The 26,026-nt window shown below is 45.3% G+C and overlaps 2 protein-coding genes across 3 annotated transcripts in view; one reads left to right on the top strand and one right to left on the bottom strand.

The window, feature by feature from the left end:
• The first annotated feature begins 4,135 nt into the window (after positions 1-4,135).
• LOC144741974 (acidic leucine-rich nuclear phosphoprotein 32 family member D-like) lies at positions 4,136-11,318 on the top strand. Of its 2 annotated transcripts, none has more exons than XM_078624478.1 (7): positions 4,136-4,662; positions 8,386-8,535; positions 8,645-8,767; positions 8,901-9,078; positions 9,350-9,480; positions 9,941-9,983; positions 10,095-11,318. In XM_078624478.1, exons 1-7 carry the CDS (start codon positions 4,609-4,611, stop codon positions 10,184-10,186), a joined length of 771 nt encoding a protein of 256 aa, XP_078480604.1. In that variant the 5' UTR covers positions 4,136-4,608; the 3' UTR covers positions 10,187-11,318. The 2 variants fall into 2 exon arrangements, with proteins under 2 accessions (XP_078480604.1, XP_078480596.1); XM_078624470.1 differs by having other exon boundaries at positions 10,092-11,318.
• Positions 11,319-14,838: 3,520 nt separating this feature from the next.
• Positions 14,839-26,026, bottom strand: part of CORO2B (coronin 2B) — a 41,514-nt gene continuing 30,326 nt past the window's right edge. Inside the window, exons 5-12 of the mRNA XM_078624459.1 lie at positions 25,240-25,404; positions 23,600-23,716; positions 22,611-22,715; positions 21,278-21,374; positions 20,717-20,829; positions 18,542-18,632; positions 17,484-17,635; positions 14,839-16,595 (exon numbers count right to left, since the gene is read on the bottom strand). Coding sequence (XP_078480585.1) covers positions 16,464-16,595; positions 17,484-17,635; positions 18,542-18,632; positions 20,717-20,829; positions 21,278-21,374; positions 22,611-22,715; positions 23,600-23,716; positions 25,240-25,404 — 972 coding nt within the window. The 3' untranslated portion in view covers positions 14,839-16,463. The remainder of the gene's footprint in view (positions 16,596-17,483; positions 17,636-18,541; positions 18,633-20,716; positions 20,830-21,277; positions 21,375-22,610; positions 22,716-23,599; positions 23,717-25,239; positions 25,405-26,026) is intronic.

The following is a 26,026-nucleotide window of genomic DNA, read 5'->3' as shown; positions in this document are numbered from 1 at the left end:
TAAGCGTTTGACAAACATTTAAAGTTTAACATACTATATTGGGCGACGACCCCCCCCCCCCACTCTCTCAATGTGTCGTCCCCCCATTAAAACAAGATTATTATCATTGTTCATCAGGATTTTCTCAAGCGCATCAACATAATAATCATCTTGATTTAAAGCTTTTGTGACTGCAGGGATTCATATTATTGGTTCTTTCGGTAAAGTCAAGTAGAAGGGAAATACTAAAATAATAGAAATATAAAACAATAAAAATTCTCACGACGTTTCGACTGCAACACAAGCAATCGTCATCAGGTGTGAAATTCACAGCAAGAAATATTTGAAAAAAGTGCTGTGGATTTCACACCTGATGATGATTGCTTGTGTTGCAGTAAAAACGTCGTGAGAATTTTTATTGTTTTATATTTGTATTATTTTAGTATTTCCCTTCTACGTGACTTTACCGAAAGAACCAAGAATATAATAATCATCGTCATGGGATTTTATTTGACCCGGGGATTCAGCACTCCCATCCTCGCGTGATTCACCAACCCCGAACCTCCACGTCGCTGCTTCACAGGCACGCGCACCGCCACCACCACCACCACACGGGGCCATTCAAATCTCACTGCGCTCTCTCAGCGTAGCTGGACATTATGAATAAATTAGTGTCATTAGCGACTGCTGATTAAAAACATGTTATTCCATCATTAAAATACACGCGAGCCAGCGAGCGAGGCCACCCAAATCGTGGGAATTTCAATTGCACGAGTTAGGGCTTGACATCACCGCTGTTTTTCTCAACATTCGTTCGTCTTATTAGAGCTGTAGGCTCTCTGATATCTTTATTAAAAAGATATAAAGACGGATACCCCTAGATGCTTCTGCACACAGAGACAACACCGCATACAATCGCGTGCAATACTCCACACGGAATTTAATTCTTGCACACGTTTGTGTAACATAACCAGGTAAAAACGCCCGTTGATAAATGCCTTCTGCCATTTGAGCCCTTGATGTGTAAATATTATCAATAAGAATGCAATGTCATGTGCAACACTTGCACTGCTATCACGTGCATGTTGTTTTTTAAACATTCGTGATATGCACGCAGCATGCGCACCGCTATGCATCGTGGTGTATAAAGCGGCGTTCCGTGTGTGCATTGCTTTTGTAATTTGTCTGATTCCGTCATTCATCATCAGATCACGACCCACGGACACAGCGCAAGCGCAGCCTTGCGTGGTGCTGCGCGGATAGCGCAGATAGCGCAGCACACACCCACACTACACACAATATATACAATACATACACACTACATACACAATACATGCACAATACACACACACATACACAACACACTACATACACACAATACATACACACACAATACATACACAATACATACACATACACAACACACACAATACACACACTACATACACACAATACATACACACACAATACATACACACCACACTACACACACAATACATACACTCTACATACACACTACACAACACAATACACACACACTACACAACACATACACACACTACACACAATACATACACACTACACAATACATACACACTACACAATACATACACACTACATACACACAATACATACACACACTACACAATGCATACACACTACACAATATATACACACTACACAATACATACACACTACACAATACACACAATACATACACATAATACATACACACATACACAATACATACTCACATACACACACTACACAATACACACACACACTACACAACACATACACACTACACACACACTACACAATACATACATAATATATACACATACACTGCACAATACATACACGCTACACAATGCATACACACTACACAATATATACACACTATACAGTTCTACAGCATACATGCACACACTACACAATACATATACACACTATACACACGCAATATATGCACACACACATACAATACATAATACATACACACGATACAGGAAATCCAGAACATGACGTACACACGACACAATACATACACACTTGACACAATATACATACACTACACACAATATAATCAGCACACACTACACAACGTGCTTCACACAAAACACAACACGACAAACAAAACACACAACACACATATACTACACACAGGACATACGACACACACACTACAAATAATACTTACAACACACATTAAACAAAGAACATTACACAATACAGTACATACACACCATACAAGATAGTTACACAGCACACAACAGACGTATCATTTAACATACAGGTACAGAACATACAAATGTGTACACATGTGTCATAAGCACATCACAAAAACACAACACTACACAAACATGCATAGCACAGTCATACAGCAGTCACTAGTTTCTCAGCTCGCACGCACGTGTGCTCCTCTGCCCACGTGGAGTGCAACATTTCCACGTGTATAGCAGTCAGTAGTGGTGCCGGGCCATTGAGTGCCATTGAACGGACAATGTTTGGGGGCACTCCATTTAAATGTATAGCCTCCAAGTGAGATGATAGACAAAAGAGAAGTTATACATAAGAACAGATGAGAAGACTAGAGTTATTTTGGTAATTTGCGTGTTACATTCATTAGTATCTAAATTCGAGCAGATATTTGGTGCGTTTAGATTTTTACATTAATTGAGGGCCACTTGAGTTACTTAGGGCTCTAAACTTTTGCATAGTTTGCATATGCCTTGCGCCGCCACGTGTAACTCCGCATGGGCATATTCTTCTGTATGTATATATACATTCTGTGCAGCTCCTACGTCTATTCATAGAAATGTGGACGTGCGTCCACATTCGTTTTCCATATGCAAGTACTGTAGTCCGCTAAAACAAATGCTGCTGGGTAATAATGGTTTGTCAAGCCAATAAGCCGATGGATACGTATATTTATTTATATGAGAAAGAAAAGGTAAGTTTATATATACTGTACAGTTAATGCGTGTATACTGGCTAATTCATGTGTCAATACACGTGCTTGGAGCACACATCATCAGTTAACCACGTGTATGCATGCGCCTGAGTGCATACTATATCCATGTGCCCGTGAATTAGTCTTTCCATGTTAATTGAAAGTATGTGCTGAACATTATTCAAAAGCTATAGATATGTGAACCGACCCTGGGCTGGGTTGCCCGCACGTGTGCCCCATGGAGCAGTGATATAACCCGCATCACCATGTGTGTACTGTGCGGTTCGTACCATGTGCAGCAGTCTGTCAATCTAGTGCTGGATGAAAGCCACCAAACGCCGTGCAGGTTGTGTGGGTTATTTGACTATGTTTAACCACGCTGGTCAGTACGGGATGAAAGTGTGGAGACTGCGGGAGCTTATATGTACTGATTTTGTTGCAATGCCCTCGATGACATCTGATGTACGATGAAATATGTAATTATCCTAGATAATATAATTTATGTGCTGTGTTAAACCCACGTGTTTAGCGTGACAAATGTTATGTACTGTGGATTGTATTTTCATCACCAGCGAATAGCAATCTGCTGCTATATGTACTATATGTGTAATAACTATATTTAGACCCAAAATGATCAATGACTTGCACTGGACATGTGTGACTGTTGAAAAGCTGTAACAAAAATTAGGAATGGCCACCCCATAATTTCAACCACTGTCATCCCCATCACTATCATTTCTAACCACTACCTTCCAACAACACTATCAATGACTACACCGTCAGTGTCATTCCCCCCCACCAACACTACCGCGTCCAATCACTTTCACCACCACCACTTCTAAACCACGATCCCCCACGAACCACTACCAACCACACTTCCACTCACCATCACAGTCTCAACCACCCAACCACACACTACTATATGTGTAATAACTATATTTATACCCTAAATGTATATATGATCAATGGGCTGCACTGGACATGTATGACTGTTGAAAAGCTGTAACAAAAATTAGGAAGGGCCACCCCATAATTTCAACCACTATCATTTCTAACCACTATCCTCCACCTTCCAACAACACTATCAATGACCCCACCGTCAGTGTCACTCCTCCCCAACACTACCACGTCCAATCACTTTCACCACCACACCACGAACCACACTTCCACTCACCATCAGCCTCAGCCACCCAACCACACACTACCACTTCTAGCCACCATCCCCACACCAAGGGGAATCATCAGTAGCATCAGCAGCAGCTGCCAGTAGAGGGCCACGTGGAGCAGCCATAAGAAGTAACATCCCCCATCAGCCCCGGCACAAGGCGGGCAGCCGCTCTTTTCGCGCCGAGCTGGGAATTCGGCCGACATTGTTAGTTGCGTGTTCCGAGACTTGGGCTGAGCCACGCACAACAATATTAAGCAGGAGCAGCAATTTCAACGAAGAACCTCTCCGTTCGTCTCTCTCTCTCCACCGACGCTCCATTAGTCCTAAATACCGGCTCTTATTTTTTAAAAGCGTTACTATCTTTAAATTGTTTTTTTTTCTTTTCCGTTTCGACGTCTCGGGGTCCCCCCTCCACCTTAGCGCTCTCGCAATTTTTTTTTGCTGCTCCCCCCCCCTCCTTCCTCTTTTTACACATACACACGCACACCTCGTGCGTCTCCTTGTCGAGATGGACATGAAGAAGAGAGTACACCTGGAACTGCGCAACAGGACCCCGGCACAAGTAAGATTATTGTTTGGTTATTTTTTTGGTGGGCGGGTGGGTGGGTAGTAGTGGGATGGTGGTGTTGTTGGTGTGTGATTATTTACAGTAAACTGTTGTAGATCAACAACAGCAGTAGGAGTAGTAAAATGCACGTTCTCTTGTGTAGTCTGAGGCCACATGGCCCGACCACCCGGGCCGCTGAAGCAGCATGGGAGGGGACAGAATAAACGAAGGCGGACATAATGGAAAGAGTATATACACGTGCACACATATATACACAATGTATCGGTAAATAGAGAAAACTGTAGAGTAAGAGGGCTGTTAGAAGAGATAAGAGATGTAGCGAGAGATGTCCCCACTCGTCATTTTAAAAGCAATGCTGTCGGGCGGCATGTGGACTACAGCATAATACAGTAGTGGTGGTTGTTGTAGAATACAACATTTGTGTAATTGTGGAGAGAATAAAAAAAACATCCGGATGAAATGGGTTAAGGTGGAAATCGATTAGAGGGGGGAGGAATCGTGTAGAAATATGAAAAATGTCGTATTTGGTTGCTCATGTTTAAAATATGGTATCGTGGTAAATTATTGTATCGACCAATTGTTTGCTATTTACGGCTATTACTGGCCCCGTTGTTATTGTACGAGGTGACTAAAGTGTGGCTTTTAAAGTATTGTGGTTATTATTATATTATTATTATGTTGTGTGGTTGTGTAGTTGTAGAGTCCGCCATGCGCACGGGGGGGGGGGAGAAGCCATTTGGCGCAATTTTCTTTTATCGAGTTGCCACATTTAACGTAATAACATTCTTGTTACACGACCAGCATCGTTTTATGTATTTTTTATTATTAATCGCGAACCTTGTTGCGTCTCGTGAACATCGTTCACTATTTTGGTAACAAAACTTTGATGGCGAAAACGGAATCCGCGCGTACATCTCTTAATTACCAACCAAACGACGGCTTATTACAACACAACTATGGTAACACAAGCCAAAGAGCTTGTTAAAGTTTAGCGGCAACCTTCCCCTCCTATCTTATCCCCATGAAAACATCTTAAAAGCCGTCGTCAACTCTTAAAGAAAGACAACAACCCCCCGCGCAGTCAATTACAGCGCACGGACACGCGTGGCGGCGTTGCCGCCGACTTAACACTCGGGACGTGGAGAAATGTTCCAAACATTTACTTTTTAGTTGTAGTGGACGCGTATTTTCTCGCATTTCACGACGGGGGTGTATTAATATTAAAACGATAGTCGTGTTAATTTTTGTTGAGCTTTGCGGCGGTCGATTCGCGTGAGATAAGAGAACGGCGCGGCTGTCGTCGTTTGCGAGGCTCTCTTCCCTCCCCCCAACCACTACGGGGTTCCCAACACTCTCTCCGCCTGCTTGTCTCTCGCTTTCTGTCTCTCTGCCGTCGTCTTCGTCGTCGTCTTCGTGATGAACGCGGCGTCGTTAGAGCGCCGACACGGGACGAGCGAAGCGATCGCCATTTTGTGTCTAACGCCCACACCCCCCCCAACAACCACCCCCGATTATTCGGTCATAAATATTCACGTTATCGGTATTAAACCGTGAGCATAGTCGTAATTAATAGCTGCGAGTGGGATTTCGGTGTTTAAAAAAAAATAAACTCGCTCCGTGGTGGATTAACATCGTGCCACACGCTCGTCACCGCCTCCCTCGCCTCGGTTCGACCAAACACGCCGCTTATTGTTGTTCGACGAAAGCGCAAATAAACAAATAAAAGCCGACCGTCAATTTTTATATAAAACCCCTCCCGCGAGATTAAAATAAACGAAGTAACGCGAAGCTGCAATGGCGGCGGCAGGAGCTCGACCCGCGCCCGCGTTGACTGCGGGCGGGGGGGGGGACGCGAGGCGCGCGAATGGCGGCGGCGGTGGCGAGAGAGCCGCGCGTTCCCCCCCACCATCACCCCCCCCTCCTTCCACCCACCATCACCCCTCCCCCCACCATCACCCCCCCCCTCCCTCCCCCCACCATCACCCCCCTCCCTCCCCCAACCATCACCCCCCCCTCCCCCCACCATCACCCCCCCCCTCCCTCCCCCCACCATCACCCCCCCCTCCCTCCCCCAACCATCACCCCCCCCCCACCATCACCCCCCCCTCCCCCCACCATCACCCCCCCGTTCCACCACCATCACCCCCCACCATCACCCCCCCCCCCATCACCATCACCCCCCCACCACTCCCCATCACCACCAAACACTTAAACCCTCCCCTCAGTCCCTTCTCGCTCATCACCAACCACCACCACCAGCCACTACAAACTCCCCCACCCCCAACTCTTACAAAGCTCTTAATCTAACCCGCCCCGGACTCCTCGGGATTAATACAAAAATAATAATATATTTGCGCAACCAAAAAAACACGCCGACCAACCATATTGGATGGGGGTAGGGTAACCACGTGGCGCTGACTGCGCGGTAGCCATGTTGGGTAAGGTGAAGTGTTCGCTTCGTGGTAACTTGCCGCGTGTTAGCGGCCTTCGCCACGTGTTGTGTAAAAGTGTGGTGGAGGGGGGGGCATTGAATGGCGCTTATTTGCGCGCACGCCGCGGTAAGCCACGTTGGGTGCAGGTTAACGACTCGCCGTGGTTTGGTAGCCGTCATCGCCTGTTACCTCCATGTTGTGTGAGGTGGTAGGGGAAAGGGGTTTGGGTGGGTGGGGGGGGGCTCCATTTGAATGGGTTACGAAAGTGCCCTCATGTTGAGTGGGGGGGGGAGGCCTCCGCGCATGCGCAGTGGCGCGAGCCGTCCGTGATGGACGGCGCTGAGTCTTTCCCCCCCTCCCCACCATCTGCGCATGCGCGCGGCCGCGTTTGAAAAACTCGCAAAATGGCGCGCGACGTCGCTTCCCGCTCTCGTCTCTCTACCCCCTCTCCTCGGGGGCTTCTAAAACTGTGGCACAAAAAAATTAATAAACATTTAACCCGATTGTTTTTATTTGCACAGAAATTACCACTTTTAGAGTCCAATCTGTTGTACACACATTTGTTGTGTAAATAACCTGATCGGTTAATCGCCCATGCCTGTCCCCCACTCCACTTACATAACTCTGTTACGTAAATGACACTACCAAACATCACAGTTTCTTGACGGCACGGTTATTAAAGGCCAACCCAATATGAAATAACGTGGACGTTTGTTTGTACGTGGTAATTAACAAGTTTAACGATAGACGCTGGCAAATGGGAATATAAAACGTAATTTTATGTAAAAAAAATGCATTACTTCGATTTTTTATTCTGTCACAAAGACCCGCACCGCCAACTTTGACAAGCCAAGTTGTTCCTTTCGAACCGCAAGCAAACACTCTGTGTTGCAATGGCCAATTTGAGCAGCAACACAATTACAAGCTTGCCACATTAATTCTGCCAGCCTTGCCCACGTTTGATGCTGCTATGACCATTGGTGGCATTGTTGGTGTGGGGCTGGCACAGAGAGAATTGCCCAGAAATAGTGCCATGGTGGCTGAGAGCTTCTTGACGGAATGACCCCAGGCTGGCATTGGGTGTGTGGGCTGGTTGCAGAGAGCATTTCAGAATCAGAATGTTTACGTTTGGAGTAATCCGATGCGCTACAAAGCGCAGTTTCACAGATGTCATTCGGGTAAAATGGAGACTAGCGCGTGAGTGATTTTGCTGGGGGGGGGGGGCCTGCACTTTAACCAAAGGTATTAACTTGACATTTTTCATTGGATGTTTCTTTTCTCTCAGGTGAAAGAGCTTGTGCTCGACAACTGTCGGTCAAATGACGGCAAGATCGAAGGGCTGACGGGGGAATTTGGAGAGCTTGAATTCCTCAGTATGATCAACGTCGGTCTCATCTCGGTGGCCTACCTTCCCAAGCTCGCTAAGCTTAAAAGGGTACGTACAAGTAACAACGCGTAAGAAATCTAAAATAGCTTGCTTGTTGCGGATGTATTAGGAATTGGGAGTTGAGAAACCGTTGAGTCACGTGGTGTCTTTATTACAGCTGGAGCTAAGCGACAACCGGATTTCCAATGGCCTTGACGTTCTGGCTGAGAAAACCCCAAACCTGACCTACCTCAACCTCAGTGGCAACAAGATTAAAGACATCAGCACCCTGGAGCCCCTGGTAATAATTCATTGCATAATTGATCAGTTTTGTAATCTGTTACACGAAGTAATTTTGTGTGCATATTGTGTGAATGTTCACTTGCAAGCAGCTGTGCAATTATAAACACTTGTTCTATTTTTTCTTTCCACAGAAAAAGCTAGCAAGCCTCAAGAGCCTGGACCTCTTCAACTGCGACGTCACAAACCTGAACGACTACCGTGACAGTATTTTCAAACTGCTGCCCCAGCTGACGTACCTGGACGGGTTCGACCGCGATGACCAGGAGGCTCCAGACTCTGATGGTGACATTGATGGTGAGGATGATGAAGGTAAGATATCTGAAGATGGCAAGCTGTAAAAATGTATTTCATGAATGACACTAAGCCTCAACTTGATTGCATTCTTTTTGGACTTGAGAACCAAATCACATGTTCACAAGAAAAAACTGTTGGTTCACGACCCACATGCTGGATTGTATTGAGACACAACAGATGGTTCAGACGAAATTGAATTTTTTTTTAATCTCAAGATTTTTAGACCACTTTGGTATATTTATCTAAATTTGAGATGTGTAAGTAGAGTATGTGATTTCTATTTCAGAAGAGGATGGAGAGGATGTTGAGGATGGAGAGGAGGAGGATGAGGAGTTTGATGAGGAAGAGGTTGGAGTAGAGGATGAGGAGGATGAAGATGAAGAAGATGGAGAAGAGGCCGAGGGTAGTGAAGATGAGGTAAGCGTACCGGTTCAATCGACTTGGATGATTTTAATTTATTTTCAAGTGAGTAGGTATATAGTGATAGGTTTTTACCCTTTCAACTGGTACAAAAACTGACACCTTTATACAAGGCATCATGTTTGCAATAACCACAACACAAGCAGTCAAAATGCAAACAAAAAGAAATAACTCTGATAATGATAATGATATGCATGATAATGATATGCATGATAATGATATAATGATATGCACTGTCCTTATCATTATCAGAGTTGTTTCTATTTGTTTGCATTTTGACTGCTTGTGTTGTGATTATTGCAAACATGATGCCTTGCATAAAGGTGTCAGTTTTTGTAATAGGTGAAAGGGTAAAAACCTATCACTATATTTTGCCACTGGTAAAGGAGGTCTCTTAGTGAGTAGGTATATTTTAGTAAGGCGCACTGATTTACAAAACAATGTCAATTTTTTTCAGGATGATGACGATGAAGATGAGGATGATGAAGACGAGGAAGAGGGTATGTTACTTCATAATTTAACATCAAAGATTAGGACTGTAAATGAAATATTACTCTTGGTTATTTATGGAGTCATGTGTCTTAATAACTTTTTTTCTCTTTGTACAGAAGAAGATGAAACCAATAAGGGACAAAAACGGAAGCGTGACGTTGACGATGAGGGAGATGAAGAAGATGGTGAAGATGGAGAAGATGACGAGTGAAGATAATTAAGAGAATTAACAAATTTAAAATAAACCGGCTCAGCCAATCACAACTGAGAACAGGGCTTGGCCAATTGGAAAGTGCGACACTGTTGCTTTGAGAGAAAACAATTTTGAAGCAAAAAAGGAAAAAAAATGTGAGTTATTTTTATGCGGCCTTAGTTTTTTTTTCTTCCGTGATTTCTCCTTTGCTCGGTGTTTTGACTGTTTCTTAAAGTATTTAATAAAGACAAATTGTGTTGGCTTCTGGAGCAACAGAAGTAGTGTCGTTATGCTGTGCCGCCCTGGTCTGATGAGTTGTGATTGGTCGACAGTGTTAGACGTTGCCTTGACGTGTTACAGGCTTTTATACTCTGTATGTAAGGGTGATGACGATGTAAATAGCCAGATGACAGTAACCGTAATGACCAAAGCCCCCCCACCCGACCCAGATTTTCATTTTGCAGGGAGCCCATCCATCTCCACCCACCTGCCATCCTTGCGTGCCCTGTCTGTCTGCAGTGACATTCTTTGTGGTGGAAGCATTTAGGTTGTCTTCCTTGTCCCATTTTTGCCAAATTTGATTGTTCCTCGCTTTTCAGGTAGCAGTCCTCGTCAAGAGCCTCTTTCTGTACATACGACTTGGACAGACTGATGGATTATGGTTTCGGTGTCATCAAAGCAGCAGTCATTGAAATAGGGGATAGTAAATATTGGCAGTTTTATACCAAGCAAATGAAATGGTAGGATAGGAGGATAGGTTAAGTGTAGCTTTTTGTGATTAAATGTAGGTTTGCTCCGCCTGTGTTATTCCCCCCCCCACTTCCCTCAGTACGTCTGCACTGCAGGTGTGCTTATCACTGTCTGTACCGAGTGTGGCTGTGAACGGTGTTGTGCTGAAGAACTGAATGACCGGTTTTATTTTAATCCGAGTAGGTTTTTTCCTTTTTGAGATTGAATGGGTTGTTGACTTTCCACTGTCATACTAATTTCAATAAATTTTATATAACAAAAGTGGTATTCGCGATGGGGACTTTGTTTAAAAATAAAATGGGGGGTAAGCTTCGTGTTACCATGAACGACATAATTCAATATTGCTTCTGTGCGAGGTGACTTGTGATAAAGATGTGCAGTAAAACATTCAGGGATTTTATTACGCACGCTTGTTTTTCTGCCTGTGACATTGATATTTCGAGTTCATTGCATCCCTTGACATTTTATTCTTTGTGTGCTACTCAAATGTGTTCGACATCCTATATTGTAAAATGCTTAAACACTAAATTGTTCCCACAAAGCTGAGTCAGAAAAGTCTTAATCTTGTGAAGTAAATGAGCATTAATGCATCTGCAATTTTAATGAAATGGTGCCCATTTCATTAATTTACACCGGAGGTTCATTCATCAACCCACCACTAGGTGGACCTTAAAAAGATGGTGTTATGTAAGCAGAATCACAATTTCGACTGGCTGGCCTTGGCAATTAACAGCTTCAACCAGGATGTTCCAAGTTTACCATGTCATATTCACAAGGATGAGGCTCACACACTAGTGAGCAAATACTGTTCCCCTCGACTTGTGCATCGCAGTGACAAAGAATGGAAAGCAACAGCAGTTTCAGGCGTGCACTTGTGTGTTTTTGGTGATGTGAATTTGTCCACCATATTTCGATTTGCACGTGCACAAACTAATCTCCCAACTCGGATTACCAAAAAGCAAGCACTGAGAGGATGTGGCTCCGGTCTTGTTAGGCTATAATTGGCTCATTTTAACGTCTGCATTTCACAACGTTTTAATTTACCCCAAAGGACGTTGCCACGTGGGGCTGCAAAAAGCACGCAGTTATCGCAGTGGGGGAGGAATTAATACATTAAAATGCTCTGCTGCCGTGGAGACTGCCAATATGAGATGAGCAGTGCGTGAGCTGAAGATTTGAAGTCTGACTAAAGGGCGGTGTGCAGGTGTTGCTTTACCATGACATGCTTGTGGTCTGGCTCCTTTGGGCGTTGCTTATTCACCTGGGCACCATGAGGCTATTTGCATCGTCGTTAAAGGACAGACAAGTGGGTAACCCGTCTACCTTTTGGCCGCAGCATATTTTCAACGTAACTGACGGGGGCAGACTGACATCCGTTTCCAAGACGAGATGCAGGTATCATTTTGCTGTTGAGACAAATTGGGAAGTGAGGTATGATGTAAGCGAACATTTAGTTGGTGTATGACCAAACAACGTTGGCAATTGGAAAGTTACGCATACAGTGTGTCTTGGGAAGTTAATTGTCATGTGCAATAGACATTGCTATTGGATTCTGTTTTTTTTCAAAATGTTGGATTCTGAAAGCTTGACTCCATGTGATATGGCCAAGCATATATTTTGCCCCAAAAAATTAGATTATGCTGATTGACTTTGTTAACGCATGATACAAAGGTTATCTGGAGGAATTGGGACTGCCTTAATCATCACCTGTGACCATGATATGTAGGGTGTGGTGATAAACGAGTGCAACACTTTGCTGATTGTTGGTGCACCGTGGAGGAATGCGAGGCCTGAATATCTGGTTCTTGGAACGACGTGATGTAAGACGCCCAACCTGCTGGGCAGTTTCTTGAAAGGGGTGGTAGTCGTAGTACAGCAAGTTTTGTTACCTTATCCGAATAGAGTTTGTTCTGTCGTTCATTATTTTCCTAAAGTAGTTGGAAATGTTTTCTCCCACATGCAAAAACATAGGAATTGTCAACATGCCCCAGTATAACTGAGCCTAATGAAACCCATTTTCAGGACTTGAGGCTTTTCTGGTTAAATGCCACTTTGGTATGAAGGTTACAGTTTAAGGTAAGAACTCGCATAACGATTGCGCTTTTAGTTGATCACATCCAAGTCGTATCTTTAAACATTTTCACAACTGCCAGCCAACGGCAGACCCAATTATCCTTTAAGCCCCCCTCTTTCAAAAAAGAACGAGATAAATGCATCCCCGATGTTATTGCAAGGGTGCTCGCAACATGCCCTCTCAAGTCTTATGTATTTGTGATGCACAGGAGCGCACGGGGAGCAATTTGCCGGTTATATCCCTGACGCCGCAACGTCGCATCTCCATTCGGAAGGGTCCTTGACACGTTTTTAAACCCATGTCGCGATGGCGAATACGCAACCAGATGCAAGCCGTCAACACCAGGAGTTTGGAGTGAGATTGCTTGGTCGCTCTGCGTGACAATGTTGCATGGGGGCGCGCTTATGCAACGTGAAGTGGTATCCGGTGGAGCCTCATGTTTAAGACTCCCGCCGCAACTCATTGCACGAGATGAGTAAGCCAAACGTAATGCCAGCATTTACCAAATGATGTGCGTTTAGTGTTATCACATCTGATGTGCAGCAAAGTTGGAACTTGTGCTGTCTAGAACTCGTACGGGCATTACAATGTATCACTAGTTATCAAGTTCAGTGTATTTGTATCAAAGCTGGGGGAAAAGTGTGGCTTAGGTAAAAAAATGCATTATGGCAGCTCTCGTCTTTGGGTATCCAGTAGCCTTGGATATTACCATGGGTGACTATAACAGGAATTTAATAGGGTAGAGCCAGTGATGCAGCTTTTTTCATCCCGAATAAGCTGTTGCTTAATAAGAGAGGCCGCATTAATACAGGTAGGAACAGCAGGTTCCACACTGCCCACCAGGGATTATTTGTCTGTCGTGCACTCTGCGCAGTTCATTACCTGCCCACTCCGAAGGAACGTGTTCACGAATTTAATTTTACAAAGTGGCCGCGTTTCCTTGAGAGGGGTGAAATGTGCATGGGAATTGCTGGCTGCCATCACGGGCACCGTTTCGTCCACTCCACAATACTAGCAACCTCCAATACCGCTCCTGCGGGGAGCTTCCTTTCAATTGTTCCGACTCCTCCAGCGATGGGAATACCGTAACCCCAAGGTGGTGTTGTACGCTCGTGCTGCGTGTGGGGTAATATGGCAGGAAATCGGTGTCTCCCAGAATCGATTTACGCTTTAGATTTTGAGCGTCATCCGTGAGCAAAGCAATGTGTGGTGATTGCTTTTCCTCTGCCGGCTACTCTTGATCTTCCCCGTAAGCCAAACGCCGCATTAATTGAATTGGCCACCCGTTTGATTGTAAAAGGGGGCCCTCCAAAACGAGTCTTCAGACTTACGGAATATTTGGTTTAACACGTAGGCTTTCGCGACCAATATAATAAACGTTTTTGGGTTAGATCGCGTTATTTATAAATGTGTCGTAACCCTCCACCACCCGACATGGCCAATCAGTAAAAAAGTGTCACGTTGACAAAAGACAAAATAGTTCACTACACCGGTGGGCTAAAGTAGTGAACTATGTCTTTTGTCAACGTGACACTCTTTTGCTGATTGGCCGTGTCGGGTGGTGGAGGGTTATACGACACATTTATAAATAACGCGATCTAACCCAAAAACGTTTATTAAGAATCACGGAATATTTGTCTGGATAAACGTGGCATTGTTAACGCCGCAACGGTTCCACCCTTTTGAAAGTTTACATCAGGAGCTGTGCTCTTGGGTTGCTGATATCTTATGCAGCAGCAATGCACTTTCAAAAGAGTTTTACACGGTGGTAATAGATCGCTATTTAAACCTCGCCCTGTGATTGTGCCACTGGTCGTGTTCGCGTGACGGAAGAATTACCCTGTCATTCGTTATACCGTATATATATTTTTTCATTTTTGGCAAACAAAATCAACAACGCTCTAATACATTCTATAGATTAACAAAATATGTAAAAAGGCTTTGTACAGTATTTTTTTACATTACAGTAAATGATTACATTTGATTTCGCTAAAGTCAAATCAAGTAGTGCTTTGCGTGTAAAAGGCTAAATGCCTACAAGTAAGTACGGTATATTGCCACGAGAGACCTGCGATTGCTAAGGAGTCAATTAATCCTCACGACACTGGCACGGCCAATAATAACATCACTCACTCAAAAAACCCAGAGCCGCAGTAGACTGCATTGTCTCTGTTTAACGTGATGTTTCTGCCCCCATTCTCTTCTCCACAGCCAATAGATTACACATACACCACCACAGCAATACGTGTTTTCTGTCACCAAAGCACTATCGCAGTATATAGCATTTGCCACAGTATAGCGTGGCTGTTGTGGACAAGATAACGAATAAGTTATGGCGACATGAGAGCGAGTGTTCTGGTTGGGACACGCTATGGCGATATGCGAGACGACGAGACTGGGCAGAAAACTGCAATTCTGAAGTTGCCTAAATCGTCGCATGTTCTCTTGGATTAGAAATTGTCTATACAAAACCAAACCACGTATTTTGATCAGCAACGCCGTTGTCCCAATCGAGCACCGCTCCAAATAGACCACACTGCTCATCGGAGCGATGGTGGGTCACGGTGACCTGGGTCGCATCAATCGGGGTCACCCAGAGCGTTGGTAAGACCACGACCGTCTGTGCTGCCATGCAAAGAATGAGCTAAGGCCCCCCCCAGGGAGTGGGGGGCTCCTTGTCCCGGGCGATGATTTAACCGTCTGGGACGCCCCCCGCCCACGTGAGTGTGGCTCGGCCTCGACTCTTGCTTTCCAGGATAAGGCAATCCAATAAGCCAACTGGACACTAAACCGCAAGGCTATTATTAAGTGCAGCCGCTAGAGCAACTCGCATTTAGCCGAGACTTGGGTATGATGTCTTATTTTTACAAAAACACATTGCCAGTTAAATTTTGATTTAAAGCTTTCGTGACTGCAGGGATTCATATTCTTGGTTCTTTCGGTAAATTCACGTAGAAGGGAAATAATATTTCCCAAGAATATACATTGCCAGTTATTTCGCTGTGTCCCCATGGCAAATAACTCCGCTGAAAACATGACTGGCAACAACAAGAAAAAAATGGTATTATAGTGTCAACATTGCTTTGTACAATACGTTCAAGAGAAGGAAGAAATTTGCAGCGGTGGTGGTTGGGGTTGATTCGGGATATGATTGGCAGTGACTTCACAGAACCTTTGGTCAGGATTTGGGGAAGGAAGAGGAGAGAGCAGGAACGCTGACACAAACCACTGCACGTTTAAGTAGACGGCAAGAAGTGAACAAAGGGGGGTAGGCGAGGGTTGATGGAACATTCACAGCTCGGCTTGCGCTTTAATTTAATCTGCCGGTCCACTGCGCTGGGCACTGGTGACCAGTACGAGGCATTTTTGTCGGTGCGTATTGATAGAAGAGGCCGAGGGGGGGACCGGCCAGTGCACGGTGGTGAGGTCGATGGGGGTGGGTGAGCGGTCGTGAGAGACGGTTCAGGGGGGTCAGGCATTCTTGGCATTGTTGCGCAAGTTGTGCAGCTCCAGCTCCAGCTGTCGAACGCGCAGGTCGCGTTGCGTGAGCTGCTCCCTGAGCCGCCGGATCTCGTCGTGCTGCCGGTAAAACATCCTGAGGAGCTGCTCGCAGGCACGCACGCACGCAAGAATGGGAAAAGGAGATGAAGCCACAAACCACTGCCAAGTCCTCTTCTCCAACTGCCTAAGACTGAGCAGCGGTACTGAGGGAAGGCCGTGACATCTGAAGATGAAAACCAGGTCTGCGGGATAGTGGTGGTAGGGGCAGGGATAGAGGTCGGGGAGCTGTGAAGGGGTTTGCAGGATACTAAATGTATACATCCAATTAATCCGTAAGAATGGTAAGCGACGTGCACAGGTGCTATGGTACAACATATACAGATTTGAATGTCTGCAATATGGTGACCTGTTTATGGCAGTACATCAAGTATCTGCATAGATATTTGAGTGATATTTCTTTGTGTGGGGGGTTTCTCTGGACACAAGTGAGCATCCACCGCTGAGATGCCTGAGACGACATTCACCACAGATGCAGCGATGACATCGGTGTGCGTGCAGGTGCTGCGCTTTGTTACATTGCAGCACCAGGAGAGATGGCGCCGGTTTGGTGAGGCCTTCATCCAGCAGTGGATTGATCATGGCTGATGATAATAACGCCCTTAGGTAAATGAAGAGGTGAATTGAATAGAGGAATACATTAATTGAATTGGCATCGATGAATTTGAAGAATAAAGATTAATTAAATTGAGCAGATGTGAACTGAACAGAGTAACATACATCAATTGAATAAAGTAAAATATGACGGGAGTAGGAGGTGAACTGCATGACTGACAGCACCTGTACACACTGGTCAGACAGCCTGGCAATAATTGACCAGCAGAGAGTTGAGTTGGAGGAGATGCCCCTTGGTACTGCAACATGCACACCCCTTCGTAATCATCAATCGCCGTGGTGCAGCCAAACACACGGGGTTCGCCACCATTCACTTGCCTCATTCTCTGTCTTGGGAGGTGCGTTGTCCAAGAGGTCATAACCGTCAACTATGAGGCCCTTTCTTTCTGGCCGGCTGCCCACTCCACTGGCTCTCAGGCCCGATCGGGGCTGGGGCCTGTAGCTTGCTCGCATCGACATCAGCACAGGACCTGCGAAGAGAGGCAACAACATGCGGTTTTTTCCCCATGTTTGTTTGAAAGTCAAATGGTGAATTCTATGGAATTTACCTCTGCTTCTCCACACCCTTGTTTTTCTGCGCACTGTGCATCTGTTACTCTATAAAATGCACCTCTGCTACTGTGTGTAAATCACATGGTTGGCTACTCAATTTTCACGATGCTTTATTAAATTCACCTCTGGTATCCTATTCAATCAACGCTTTGCCATTTTATGCAATTCATTTCTGATGTTATTTCACCTGTGTAAACCTATTTTATCCACTTGTGTACGCTATTAAAATCCTTTCTGGCACTTTAATTATCACGTGTATCTCTTCAGGTGACCTTCGAGCTTCCATTCAACTCACCTCAGCAATGTTATTCCATTAACCTCTCTCTTTTCAAGTCCCCTCTGCTACCCTGCCCAGTTGACCACTTGAGTTTCATTTATTTGGTATAGCCCTGTGAGCCATTCGTCTCTTGAATCTAAATTCACTATCCAGTGATGTTCAATTCACATTTATTCAATTCACCTCTGCGAATTATATTCAATACACCTCGCCTCTCTATAATACATTCACCTCTGCCAATCTATTGAATTCACTCCCACCCCCCCCCCCCATTTATTTGGAATAGCCCTGTGAGCCATTCATCTCTTGAATCTAAATTCACTATCCAGTGATGTTCAATTCACATACGTTTATTCAATTCACCTCTGCAAATTATATTCAATGCACATCGCCTCTATAATAAATTTACCTCTGCCAATCTTTAAATTCACTCCCCCCCCCCCCCCCCCCCCCATGTGAATTGTCAGTCAACTGGCAGGCATCGCCGGACGTAGGGTTAACACTACGAGCGCTGCGCTGACGGAGGCGCGGAGTGCGTTCGTGGCACCTTGGTTCGCTCCGCTCAGCCACTCCCTCGCCGTCATTGAAGGCTCTGCCCCTGGAGTCATCGGGTAGAGGTCCTCTTGGTACGAGTCGGACTAAAAATACAATGACACAAAACGCCTCCATCGTCTGAGGAGCTACAAGACTTGCCGTACATGCACAGCCCTTGTCTCAAATCCACTGCTGGATATATGTTTAGTTTCTTTTGCACCGTAGCATAGCATAGCCAAGCGCGCTAATCGGAGGTGCGTGGTTGGTTATGTACGATAAGAGCCTCTGCATGCTGTGCTGGTTGTAGGAGTGCTGGTCAGTGTGTGTTGGCGAAGGCGGTGAGCATATTTGTGGGAGAATAGTACGGTACAATGGAGTTTTCCACACTGCTCTCTGCTGTCCACGTTGAACTGCAGCAGCCCACGACACCTGGGGTCGATGTGTGTCCTGCCCACATTGTAAATGCCTCTAATGCTTGGAATTACATTTCTAGGATGGTGGTCAAAATAACAGAACCTCTCAAAAGTCATAATTGGAGGCGGTCAGGTGACAAATACTGTGTCAGAGCCATGAGTCCGAACCGCCAACATTTTTTGGTACAAATTTGGATTGCCCCTTGGTACTGCAACATGCAGAGAGCCTTTTGCCTGGTTAAACCGGATTCTAAAGTACATAGAGAGTACATAATCGCAGGCCAATCACCAAAGACTTTTTTTCCAGTTAGGTGTATATGCATTTCAGTTTGATTAATGTGCCACATTCTTTGCAGGTCATATAACAGGTGTGTCCTTTGTGCAGGTAAAGAGATTTACTCAAGAAACTTCAAAGTCAGTTCTGTGATGTCATATTTCAGGGCTATTCTCTGACACAAGGTGATGCACTGCTAGTGGTGATAGTTCTGAAAGTATATATTTTTTTATCGTCCCGTCAAATAATGTTGATTGGCAACGCCACTGCGGGCAGAAGGGGATCCACTAGAGGGCGTGCTAGACAGCCCCTTTGGAGGGTATTTGGCCTACTCTTCCATGCAGGCCAGACGTCTTGAAAGAGGTGGGAGAATGCACACTTTACCCCACCACATGCAGCCTGCCAGTCAACTGACTGCGGTGTGACCATTTATACCACTGAGTGGACAGAGGCGTGTGTATTTTCAGAGACTTGATCAATCTCTTCACCTGCCGTGCCGCGAGAACAAATCGAAACGGCGACCTCTGACGTGGTGTATTGTGCTGACCATCGTGCCACAGCAGCATCTCTACAATTAGAATGTAAATTCGATTTGTATTAGTATAATAATACTATTCTTGCAAAGATCCCTGGGTTTTATCTTCCATGAAGCTTATGGGCAACCCTAAACTGCATCCATACAAAGCATCGCAGATGCGGATGCCTGATGCACAGATTAAACATTTTAAGCTATCCGCAGTGTGTGACTGTGGTCATCCAGAACAGACTATACAACATATCACGACGCCATGCCCGACCCATAAATACGAAGGTAGACTTCGCAGCGATGATACACTCCGCTGCTTCTGACGCGGTTGCCTGGCATGGTCAAGTGAATGTGAAATTGTAAGTTGTTCTTCTTGGTTCTTTCGGTAAAGTCACGTAGAAGGGTAATAATAAAATAATACAAATAAACATAATAAAATACAAATGCTCACGACGTTTCGGCCACAACACAAGCAGCCGTCCTCAGGTGAAGAAACAGGGCTGTCGGAAAGACAGCGTCCCAATGAACACCGCCAAGCTTGGCAGCGTCGTGAGAATTTTTATTTTATCATGTTTTATTTTTATTATTTTATTATTTCCCTTCTACGTGACTTTACCGAAAGAACCAAGAAGATGAATCCCTGCAGTCACGAAAGCTTTAAATCGAAATTTGAAAGTTGTTTTCTTGGTTCTTTCGGTAAATTCACAGACGCTGTCTTCCCGACAGACCTGTTCTTCACCTGAGGATGGCTGCTTGCGTTGTGGCCGAAACTTCGTGAGAATTGTTTTTTTTATGTTTTATTATTATTAATATTATTATTTTTTCCCTTCTACGTGACTTTACCGAAAGAACCAAGAAGATGAATCCCTGCGTCAACCATACGAAACGAAGAAGTGCAAAGAGAAATGTGGGAAGCTGCCACTGCTGGTGCTTGTGCCGCGAGAGAGGGCGAGCGAGGGCGAGCGAGGCTCTCACCCTGCGCGGAACGATCATGGAGATGGGCTCGATGAGGGCCTTGATGACCACGACGCGGTAGAAACGGAACACCTCGCACGCCCCCACGTCCAAGCCTCGCTTGGGCATCACCCCTGCGGCAGGGGGGGTGATGGGGGAACGAATGGGCGCGCGGTGGCAAGCGTTACCAACGCAGCCGGTGGCAAGTACAACGACGACAACAACAACAACAGCAGCAGCCTGCTGCCTCACAACTGCAGCGATACAAAGGGGCATTCATGATCATTTACCGCAGGGTCGCGTTTTACTGAAAACTTCCGCGAAATGTGCCGTGTCAAGGGAAAAATGTGAGGGGAATGCAGCGCCAAGAAAGTGGAGATCGCATTTAATAAAAAGGATAAAGAAGAAAATTGTACGTTGTAAATTACAGCTCGGAATCAAATTGTAAATGCAGAATTTTATAAACCACAGATGCACGTTGCACACTACATCAAATGAACACGTAAATATGAACCAAGAAACAACGTTCAAACCATGTGCTGCCACAAAAAAAAGCATAACTTGAAAAGATGACCGCCTCACCTAGGCCTTTTTGAGGATAGTGTGACCGGAACTCCGCAAGGAAGTGGAGGCACGGTTTGTCACTACCAATCTCATAGTAGCGGATGTTTCCATCGCCCTGTTAAATGGCCAAAGCACACATACACATACAAGAAGACAGATCTTCCATATGGCATATACAGACTGTTGGACCAATTGCTGCTAGCGAGCACCTACAAGGGGGTGGGTGGCCAGCACCATGCCTGGCTGCCTTTGTACCCCAATTTAGATGTTTACACACCGCACCAGATAGTAATTTAAGGCTGAGCTAACCTCGGTGAGACCCAGTACTGGTTCAGATAGTCGTGACCAATGTAAGGTGTGAGTGTAAATTCAGAATCAGAATATTTATTTCTACTGGAGGAATTCGATGAGCTAGAAAAGCTATTTTTCACAGATGTCCAGTAGTTGAACTCGGGTGGCTGGGTTCGTAGCGCAGTGCAGTAGGCACTGCACCACTCCTCCCCACCACATACTCAGAAAGACATGATTACAATGTACAGCAAATTACATGAGTAATAGCCTTTTGTTAATCCACTGCTGGATGAAAGTTCCCCACATTATGTCGTTGATGATGCATCATGCTGGTCAGTGTGGGTTGGTGAATGTATCCCAGGATTGATTCAGATATCACTCACAACTGACAGCTGTGGATGTGAATCGAACTCGTGTTACCAAGTTCAGTTGCTAAACACTGTATGACCACTTCCACCTTTATAGGATAGCATTATTATTATAACATACATCAATGAGCTTTGGGCTTTGCTTATTATCATTGACAGCTCACCATTGTGGCGAGATGTTAACTACTTAGCCTGGTATGCAGGAGGACGTGGTAGACCGGAGGAGGTGGCAAGTTGACAAGTCGCCAAGGCCAAAGCGAGAGGTGGACTGGGGATGCGGTACTCTATGCGGAAATATGTTCCAGCTCGGCAACCTGGACAAACCTGGCTGAAGTTAAGCCCTGGCTTACTATTATAAATATATATACATTTACCAGCTAAGGCCCTCTTAGCAATATAGCTCTTTTTCAGAAACGACCTGGCCACAAATTATATCTCAAAGAAGTGGCTCATCATGTGGAAATGTATAGCAATGCATGTTTCTAAATGTGGAGCGAAAAATCAGAGGACCCGGAGAAAGATACACGCGACCACAGCGGAAGACATGCAAACTCCAAATATACAGGCATCACAGTCGGGATTCAACCCACGACCTTCTGTATACCAGGCGAGATAGTTAACATCTTTGCCACCGCAGCACCCCTCTGGGTCCTCTGGGAAGTTGTGTGTGGCGGTGGCAGTGGCGCACGCACCTTTCCGGCCAGGAACAGCATGCGGGTGTCAGGGTCATAGAAGGGGAAGAGGAGCCCAGAGAGGCCATCCACCTCCTCCTGCACCAGGGGCTCTGAGAGGTCCTCCTGCTCGACCACGTACACGAAGCGCATTCGGGTCGTCACCGGGGGGAAAGGAAAACAAGATCAGCGATGAAATCCCACGATTTAGACCTATGAGAATATTCTATGTCAACATCCTCATCAGCGCCGGCTTTGACTACAAGGTGGCCCTCCGGGCACAGCTGTGTAATGTATCTATGCTGAACTTCTTTCGTACCGTACATAGCCAACTGTACGAATGGGACCTTTTTTCCAGTATCAAAATTATGGGGGGGGGAAAGAATAGGCTTTATCCTTTCTGGCAATAAAGCAGGTGTTAATATCTTTAAACACAAAATAGACACCTATTGCAAGGCATCAAGTCTCCATTAACCACACATACCTGTGGAAAAACATGCAAATATGCTCTAACAACATGCATTTTCTTTGAAACTGATTGGCCTACACCAGAGAAGGCTTCTTTAGAATATTCTGCAGTGCATCAGTGTTGAAGATTGGCAATCCGTCTAAAGAGGAACAAAGACAACATTTCTTCTTAATGTTGCACGTTGACAAGTCAGCACTTGCAGTATTCTGAGGCAACGTAACTGCGTTTGATAATCAGGTTAAAAAGCATTAAGATATATATCACCACTGTCAATTTAAATGATGTTATGTTTCTAAGAAAACATGAGCTAATATCATGGGCAATGGTCCTTTCTCAGAGCTCAGTACATATCATTGGGGTTGTGTGACCATACTTAACCGCATTTGTCAGAGTGAGTTGGTGAAGGCGCACCCAGGTTTAAGTTCAGATACCACGGATCGCCACTGTGGTTAGCTATCGCCAGGTTTGCCGCACCGCACCACCGGTTCAATAGTAGAATCTGTTAACGCCTTTATTCACATCCGAGATGAACTGCCCCCACCTGGTCCCAGAGCATGATCTGCCGGTTGTTCCAGCGGGAGGAGCCGGTGGTGAGAAGCCTCTTCGTGTCACCCAGGAAAACCACACGGTTCACCTTGTGAGTTTTACAGTGAGTTTCCTGCAAGGAAAGAGACAAAGTGTTCCTATGCTCACCGCACTTGGTATCATGCTCATAATTGCTGTTCTCTTCAAAATTAAATATTTTATGGGAGACGCCACTGCGTTGGCATTGGGTGCACAAGCACACAAAACTAAAATCTCAACACATTTGCCAATAACAATGTGGCCTTAAAAGGGAATATATACGAGCCGTAATTTTGGTTCAATGAAGAAGGGTCATTACACGAAACGTCGCCGACTCAATATTTTCCCTTTATAAGGCAGAGTTATTTATGAATGTGTTGAGTAATTCGTGCTGGCAGGCTTGTGTTTGGGAATGCAATGTTCTTTTGATGGGGATTGACCTCTGCAAAGGAGAATTATTCATATTTATTTCCCAACAGCCTTGCTGGGTGGTGCTTACATAAGCCAGTCATAAGGGGGACAACGATGATGATCACAATGATGAGATTGAAGATGACAATAATTATGACAGTAATGATAATGACGATGAAAAAGTAACTGGCCAAACATATCAACCGATGGCACTCCTCAAAATAATATTTAGATCCACTGTAGCCTTCCTGGATAAATAAGGGCCATTTATTGATTAAAACATTGGATTGAATATTATTTATTGGTAATTTATCCATTCATCCAATTTATGAGAGCCCTTGACAGTGACATTGCATGGCTGGCACAGGCTTTGCTGCAAGGAATGAAATGGAGGAGGGAGTCCGCTCTTCAATTTCACCTGCTCTCAGTATTAAAGTATTTAACTAAACTATTTGTTCTTGATTTGAAACTTTCGTGACTGCAGGAATCCATACTCTCTATCATATCTGCCGGGTACTGGTCTATTTTTCCGAGTTAGTTCCCCCCCCCCCGCATCCCCAGCTCTCTCGGCCTCCCACTTCCAGCCCCGCCCACTTCCCCCCCCAGCCCCACGTCCTCTCTCCCCCGAGCGCTCACGCAGCGCTCCCCTCCCCACACCCCCCCTCTCTCTCTCCCCCCTTGCCCCTCCCACTTTCTTACCTATATAACCTCTTGCCACGGCAGCTCTTTCTCCCACTTTAGCATTTTTTTCTTGCTGTGGTTTTCTCACCTGATGATGATTGCTTGTGTTGCAATCGAAACGTCGTGATTTGTTTTATTTTATTTCTAACTACGTGACTTTACCGAAAGAACCAAAGAGTATAAACAATTTTTAATTTTCCAGGCAATGCTCACTGACCATTACTCAACGAAGTGGCTTATCATGTGGAAATTTATATCAGCGAAATACTCTAACCGCATGTTTCTAAATGTCGAGGAAAAAACTGGAGGACCCGGAGAAAAATCCACGCGACCATGGGGGAGAACATGCAAACTCCAAATATACAGGTGTCAGATGTCGGGATCGAATTCACGACCTCCTGCATACATTTTGCCACCGTGGCACCCCAGTAGCCTGGCGCCCGGGCCCCTCAGCCTGTAGTCCCCGGCACAGTTGCATCGCCAGCACACTCAATGGCTCCTCCTCACTGACCCTTGACCTCTGACCTGTAGCACGGCGCCAGAGCGCGGCTCGATGACGCGCAGGCGGCGGTCCTTGCAGGTGGTGGCGAGGAGGCTCCCGTCCGTGTTGAAAGAGAGTGACAGCACCACGTCACGGTGGCAGTCGATGACCTGCACCGCCTCGCCTGCCTCCACGTTCCACACCAGTATCTGCCGAATTCGCACATCCACGTGGTTAATAAAGCTACCAAAATTCTAGATTTGAAGTTTTCGTGACTGCAAGGATTCATATTCTTAGGTTTTTTCGGTAAAGTCACGTAGGTAAAAAATGAAAATTAATAAAAGTAAAATAAAATAAAAGTCACGACGTTTCGGAGGCAACACAAGCTTCCGTCTTCAGATGGAACTGTCACAGCACGATTGCTGTATACGTGCCTTTACCTAAAAAATCTAAGAATATAAGCTACCAAAAGTCCCCGTTTGGCCGGGACAGTCCCAGTTTCCGAAAAAAAGATGTCCCAGTATCCCGAAGCATTTGCAAAAAGCACAATTTCGTCCCAGTTTAAAATTCTCTGGCCCCATGCTCGACTTATGATACAGGAAAAGGGCAGGGCTACCTGAGTAGCGGGTGGAATTGATAGAGTAGGTGGGACCTATGTATGTATGTTGCATTTTTTTTGCAGCGTACATTACCAACCGCGCTAATCGGCGGTGCGGGGGAAGGACAACAAACTAAACACTGCGAGCAGTAGATAGGGCCAACATCGGAAAGCCAAGCCACTCTGTGGAAGTAATGGAGTAGGCGTGGCTATGTAAAAGTGGGTGGAGTTTT

The sequence above is a fragment of the Lampetra planeri genome, chromosome 3, assembly GCF_965212315.1.
Source record: "Lampetra planeri chromosome 3, kcLamPlan1.2.h2, whole genome shotgun sequence".
Classification (NCBI taxonomy): domain Eukaryota; kingdom Metazoa; phylum Chordata; class Hyperoartia; order Petromyzontiformes; family Petromyzontidae; genus Lampetra; species Lampetra planeri.
Note: the sequence above shows the minus strand (reverse complement) of the source record. Positions and strands in the feature narration are given on the sequence as shown.

Coding starts and splice junctions, on each gene's coding strand:
- LOC144741974 (XM_078624470.1), top strand. CDS start 4,609: ATGGACATGAAGAAGAGAGTACACCTGGAACTGCGCAACAGGACCCCG. Junction 4,663..8,385: donor GCAACAGGACCCCGGCACAA/GTAAGATTATTG, acceptor CTTTTCTCTCAG/GTGAAAGAGCTTGTGCTCGA. Junction 8,768..8,900: donor TCAGCACCCTGGAGCCCCTG/GTAATAATTCAT, acceptor TTCTTTCCACAG/AAAAAGCTAGCAAGCCTCAA.